The sequence below is a fragment of the Hordeum vulgare genome, chromosome 1H, assembly GCF_904849725.1.
Source record: "Hordeum vulgare subsp. vulgare chromosome 1H, MorexV3_pseudomolecules_assembly, whole genome shotgun sequence".
Taxonomy (NCBI): Eukaryota; Viridiplantae; Streptophyta; class Magnoliopsida; order Poales; family Poaceae; genus Hordeum; species Hordeum vulgare.
The window spans coordinates 401,039,287-401,045,687 of record NC_058518.1 but is presented as its reverse complement, the minus strand read 5'-3'; the positions used below and the strand labels follow the sequence as shown (position 1 = coordinate 401,045,687).

Genomic DNA, 6,401 nt, shown 5'->3' with positions numbered 1-6,401 from the left:
ATAGTCACGGTGGTGAAGATGAGGTGGAGGAGATAGACGAGGTGGTATATGACCAAGCACAAGCAAAAAAAGGTGCGAGATCGAAGAACTACACGTTGTTCAAAGACCAAATGTTGATGAAGGCTTGGAGTGCGGTGTTTCTTGATGCGTGCACCGGCACATCTCAAACCGCCAAGAGGTATTGGAAAAGGATCAAAGATCAATACTTCCGCACGATGGCAAGGTATCCCAATAGGATTACACGCACCTTTCGTTCACTCCAAGGTCGTTGGGACCTTGTCAAGCCGATTTGTAGCCGTTAGGCTGCTGGCTTGGAACAAGTTTGCAATGCTCCTCCAAGTGGAAGCGTGGAATCCGAATTTGTGAGAAGTGGGAGTTGATTGAGAAAGAATCCCCATCGAAGAGAGGTTCACTTACGTCTGGATGATGATCAAGATGATGATGGCCCACGAAACATGAACAAGCCCGTTGGAGACAAGAAGTCAAGGGAGAAGATCAAGAGGGAACACGAGGCATCGAGCTTGCGGGACAAGATAGATGCCATGGTGCAATCAAATGAGTTGATTTTGGCGAAGACATTTGAGGTAAAGAAAGAGTTGGCGGAGAAGAAGGCACGAGAGAAGCAAGAGAAATGGCAATTGCTCAAGGATGCGGGGTTGCGCAAGGCGGACGTTGAAGAGAGAAGAGTCTTGGACGATGAGACCAAAGCCATGGCCAAGCTTCTTGTCGAGGAGAACAAGATCATGACATTGAACCGCGATGACATGAACAACATCACCAAAAATGGCATGATATGGCAAGGAGAGACATCTTGAAGAGGAGGTTGGTAGTGGCGGACGGTGGGTGTTTCGGTGTCGGTGATGTTTTTCAATCAGGAGTTGGAACCAATGTCGTTGTGCTTTCAGTGTGCTCGGCTATGCTTCTGGTGCCGGAGTTGGAACAAGTGTCGATGATGAACTCGGAGGCGGCAATGGCATCGATGGCGGTGGTGCGCAGTGAAGATCATGACGACGGGTGAAAAACGACCAATTCGATGATGGATGCATATGTGGTCGTTGCTTTTGCATGAAGTCCTTTTACGTTTGTCGTAGAAAACTATATTTTTATTTGCACGTGAACTATCTTTTATTTTCTGAATTTGAACTAAATCGTCAGAATCGTTGTCAAATTACGTAATATGGGGTTTTTGATTTGCGGATCGAAGCGGACTGCGACCGAGCAGACCCCGCATAATCGATTCGTAAAACAACATATTCGGCTACGCGGGATTTGGTCGACCGCAACCTGCTTGAACCCGCAAAACCGTTTTTATGCAAACTGTAAGCGAGTTTAAGGCTAATCGTAATGGAAGTATCATAAGTAGTATCATGCATGTCAACTAGGCATGTGTGATGAGGTGGCATGTAATTAAATGAAGAAAGAGAGGGTTGGCTATCATATGATACGGTATCATATTAAATGTTGTGCAACTATGTGTCGTGCATGGCAATAAATAAACTATTCTATGATACTAGCTCATGATACTATGCATTATGGATGTAATATCATACACTAGTATCATATGCATGATAGTAATATATGATACTTCCGTTAAAACCAGCCTAATGGTCGGAGTTTTAGGGATGTGCTGGATTCTCTTAGGCATTCAGACTATGGCAACTCCTTGTTTCTCTCTAACATTTCTTTCGAGAAAGCAAAGGCTGAATTTCTGAGGTCTACAGTCCTACTGGGGTACCCGGTACCCCCATTTACTCGCTTCCGAGTTCAGTTCATGTGGACCCACCATTAAACTCACTGCCGTCTCACCACAGCCACGGATCCCCATGTCCTTTTTTTTTTAACCAGGATCCCCCATGTCCTTGAGACTACCCACAATGAGACGCCACCAATAACTGTCGACGTGTACAGCCCATACCACGCTGCTAGTGCTACTGCCTGTTTGCTGCCACAAGAGACAAAAATCAAGCTCGGCGGCTCAAGCTGCTTGGTGCACTTTGCTCAAATAATGGATTTCTCAGATTTCTCCTTTTTTGTTTATCTCTGTCATGGCAAGCTGTAGCATGTAGGAGTCGTAGATGTCTCGAGCCGTGGATGCAAAATCTCTGCTCGAGCATGGTGGCCGCTGGTCATGGTCATGGTCATGCTGCACCATGCCCCAGGCCAAAGCTGGTCTTGCCGTGCAGATGCAGTGCCCTCTGGCCTCTGCGGCATTATAAATGCACTTTGCCATATTGGCTTCAACATATCCTGCTGTGGCAAAAGGTAAATCTAGTGTGCTTTTTCTGGGTGGTTGCTCTGGTCAGGCCATTCTCTTGTTAACTCGAGCCTTCTCTTGTTCCCCTTTTCTGATTCCGAATCTGAAGGCACGAAAAATGAATTAAGAGGGGACACAAATGGTCCATTTCTATATCATGATCAGGTTAATGCATGGAAAGTGTTGTTTCCATTCGTTGCCAGTCAGAACTAGTGTCGGCCTTCACAATTCTGTCAATCCACATCATGCAGGTTTCTTGCGTGACGTGTATAACAATGATTCAGTTAAGCCGGACTAGACATGAACATGTTGACCAAAACTGTGATTGACAAATCATTAGGTTCCAACCAACTCTCATGCAATGGAATCACGAGTTCATGATAAACCACCCTTCTTTGAACGAACTCGTGGGCAGTATTTTGGGTAAGTTTGGGAGAAAATCAGTATTCATGCCAAGGCACTTATCTCACTACAATTGGCAGGCAAGTAATTTGCATCTAGATATAACAATAAAATGAAAATTGAAATAGAGAAATCTGACCAATTCAAGACACCGATGGTCTTACAATTTTACAAAGTTGGGTCATCACAAGCGCACCTTACAAAGTTCTTCGATCTTGAACGTGTGATGACTGATGATTGATGAACATCAGAACCTTGTGATGTTTCTACGGTACTAGTAGCACAATCTACTAACTATCCTAGATAGACTCAACTAGCTTGAACTAATTTCACGGTAAATTAAGCTTAAGCCGATTCTTACAACTCCCTCACATCACGCTGCAGGAGTTGGCATTGTCGTCGCTGAAAAGATCGCCGTAGGAGTAGCGCGCCGGCGAAGCCGCGCCCGTCTGCGGCGCCAGAGGCGACGGCTGCGGATGGTAGCAGCACGGTGGGTACGTGTACGGGAGATTCTGCGGCGGCAGGGACCTCGCCCCTGGCGCTGCCGGCGCCGGCGCGGCGGCGTAGTAAGCCGCGCTTGCGCTCGGCCGCGCCATGCTGTAGCTCAGGACGTGCACCGGGGGCGGCTGCTGCTGCTGCAGGTGTGGTGGCGAGTGGCAAGTATTGCTGCCTTGGTCCGGTGCTGCCGCCACCACCACCACCGTAGCAATGGCATCGACCGATTTCTCCTCCTCCTGCCGCAGCTGCTTCCGCTTCCTCTCGGAGCCGTTGCATTGCTCCGCCGTGGGCTCCTTGCTGCGATGATTGACAGCGTCATCACCGTCGGCGTCCGCATTGGTGCTCTCCGTGTCGTCTTGAGCCGGCTTCGCGGTCTCGCGGGCGACTTTGTTGGGATCTTCTTCAGGGGTAGCCTTGGAGTTGCTCTGGTCTGCGGCGTTTGTCTCCGCGTCGTCGGACGCCGGCTTGTGGGCGGTGCCCGTGTCACCGGGCTTGTCTGGCTGGATGGCGCCGTTCTTGGTTTCTCCAGGTCTATGGGATCCGCCGGCCGGCTGCTGCTGTTGCTCCGGCCACGGCTGGGCGAGCTTGCCTGACCTGCGGAGCCTCTTCAACAGAGCGTCGGCGCTGACGTTCCCGGTGACGGCGACCGTCACCTTGTTGCTCCGGGCGTCGATGTCGCATCTGTACACGCCTTCAGATGAGGCGAATCTTTGAAATGAGAGGAAATCCCCTTTCACAGGAGCAAGCAAGATGGATGGAGAAGTGAAGAGAGAGTGAAGATGTTGGAGATAGACTGGACTAGACAGAGGTGACAACACACCATCGATGCCCTGCAGCACTTTCTTCACCTTCTTCTTGCATCCCTCGCAGTGGATGGACACCCGGAGCACCAGAGTCTGCAAGCCAAGAAATCAAGGAAGGCCTAATAACACCGCGAGCACAAGTGACATTGCTGGGTTTGGGGGAGGTACCTTGCATTGCAGAGGTTCTGTTGCCATGAGGACGGTCTGTTCGGTGAGGAACCAAGGTAAAGTCAGAGAGGGAAAAAGGGGAAGTGACGCCGGATTGTTGAGACTACCTTGAGGAGGGTTCGGGAGATATATAGGCCGTGTTTGGTCGCTTGCAGATGGTGTGACATGCGAGAACCCATCACATTTAAGGCTGGTTATGAGAAAATAGATTCTACTCCCTCCGTTCCTAAATATAATTTTTTTAAGATGTTTTATTAGAGGACTACATATAGATGTATGTAGACATACTTTAAAGTATAGATTCATTCATTTTCCTTCGTATGTAGTCATTTAGTAAAATTTTTTTTAAAACTTATATTTAGAAACAGCCTAAGTGTATTCTTTCGTGAATTTTAGCATGGTCATTTTTACCTCCTTTTTTATGTCCGTCCCGAGGAGTAGAAGGTGAGAAGATACTCCTGGAGGGAGTAAGAGTTATTCTGATCGAAATTGCTCAGATCTAGTATCATATTAGAAGGATTGCACGCGCTTTGCTGTGGGTTGGAGTTGTTAAGGTCTTGTTTGGAACCATAATAGATTATGATAATCTGGATTATAAATATAAATTATATAATCTGGTTTATAAAAATAATCTAGTTGGGCATGTTTGAAGGCGAGATTATATAAACTGTAATCCAAGTTTTACATTGCATAATTACCTGTCTGTCCTTTGTTTATTTTTTGAAGAGGAGGGTGGCGGTGGTAGGAATGTAATTATCTCCAACTTTACAAGGGTAATAGGTCATTAGCAATCCATAATATGATTTTAGCTCGGGTAGAGTAGATTATGAGTTTTTAATAATGTATCCATCTAGTTTTTATAATCTACATCATAAATTGTTTTGTTTGGAGACAAAATAGATTATAAAAACTGGATTATATAATCTGGATGGTTCCAAACAGGGCCAAAGTTATTTAAAAAAAATCAGTCCGTTCTAAAATATAATGTATATTTAAAAAAAGCCAGACTTTTTAAGTTTGATTATATCTATAAAAAAATATCAAAATCCATAATATGAAATCGGCATGATAGATTCATCGTGAAATGGAATTCCATGTTTTTTTTAATATTATGGACGTTGATATATTTTTCTCTGAACTTAGTTTGGCGGGTGAAGGAGATGATGGAGTGTGGCTATTGTTATTTATAATTAGGTGATTTGATGGGACTTTCATATTGTGATATGTGTTATTCGCTAACCAATGTATATTTATATAGACAAATTTTTTTGTTGGTGGCTGCATGAACAATATTTGTGCTACTATATAACGCGGTTGATTTCTTTTTTCTAGGTGAAGGGAGGGTGCACGGGGTTAATATTTGTGTTACTATATAACACGTATATGACATATGCGGTTTTGTTGTTGGTGCCGTTCAACTGAATGTGCAACCTTCCTGCAACAACCACACAGATAACAACCCAAAAAAAGACCTTTGTGGCGATGAACTTGGGACCTCAGTTTGATGCAATGGTGATCAACAGGAATGCCCCTCCGCCACCGGATCTTACTATGAAGACCCTGCAAGCCATTGGTACTAGCCCCTGCAAGATGGCACCTCATGAAGTGTCATCAAGTGTTCTGAACTATGATGATTCAGATGAATAGATAACTGCCTCCTATTTACCTTTTATTTGCATATTTGTATTTATAAGTTGTCATTTGGATGCATGTGTGCATATGAACTTATGTTGGCATGTACTAAGTTGCACTCATACTGCATGCACCAATCTTTTGGTAACCCTGCTGTTAGGATCATCTGCTACTACAATTATTATTCATGTGCTTACTATAAAAGTGAAACCCATTATATGCTTAACCCTTCAACCACCAAGAAAGTGATCCTTGGACAAATTTATCACATACCTCACTCATACTGTGCCACTCACAATATGAGCATCTGGTCAGTCCACATTAGTAAACATGAACAAGAGCTGGGATATCGTAAATTAGAATGTTTGAGGCATTAACTCCTCTGCTAGATGGATGATAATAGGCAGAAAAATAATGAAAGTTCATGTTGTGCTATGACATTTCAAGAAACAAAGAGATGTCATTTATATTTATCATAAATCAAAAACTCATGTCCCAAGAGGTTCAACAAGTTCAGTTATTCCCCATCTAATGGAAGCTCCCGAGGTATTGTCACCATTTGGAATGGAATCTGTTGAAAGGGAAAACTATATCCAAGAAATACTTTCACATTACTTTTGAATTTACTTCCAATCTTGACAACA

The 6,401-nt window shown here is 44.5% G+C and overlaps 1 protein-coding gene across 2 annotated transcripts; it reads right to left on the bottom strand.

Annotated features, from left to right (window-relative positions):
* Positions 1 to 2,758: 2,758 nt before the first annotated feature.
* LOC123412123 (heavy metal-associated isoprenylated plant protein 35-like) lies at positions 2,759 to 4,252 on the bottom strand. Of its 2 annotated transcripts, XM_045105079.1 has the most exons (3): positions 4,126 to 4,237; positions 3,975 to 4,050; positions 2,759 to 3,845 (listed from the first exon to the last, which is right to left on the bottom strand). In XM_045105079.1, exons 1-3 carry the CDS (start codon positions 4,150 to 4,152, stop codon positions 3,025 to 3,027), a joined length of 924 nt encoding a protein of 307 aa, XP_044961014.1. In that variant the 5' UTR covers positions 4,153 to 4,237; the 3' UTR covers positions 2,759 to 3,024. The 2 variants fall into 2 exon arrangements, with proteins under 2 accessions (XP_044961014.1, XP_044961007.1); XM_045105072.1 differs by having other exon boundaries at positions 2,759 to 4,050; positions 4,126 to 4,252.
* Between the last annotated feature and the right edge of the window lie 2,149 nt (positions 4,253 to 6,401).

Excerpts from the sequence above, each read along its gene's own strand:
- LOC123412123 (XM_045105072.1), bottom strand. The coding sequence starts at position 4,152 with ATGGCAACAGAACCTCTGCAATGCAAG. Across the intron at positions 4,051-4,125 it reads CAGAACCTCTGCAATGCAAG|ACTCTGGTGCTCCGGGTGTC; the intron begins GTACCTCCCCCA and ends CTTGGCTTGCAG.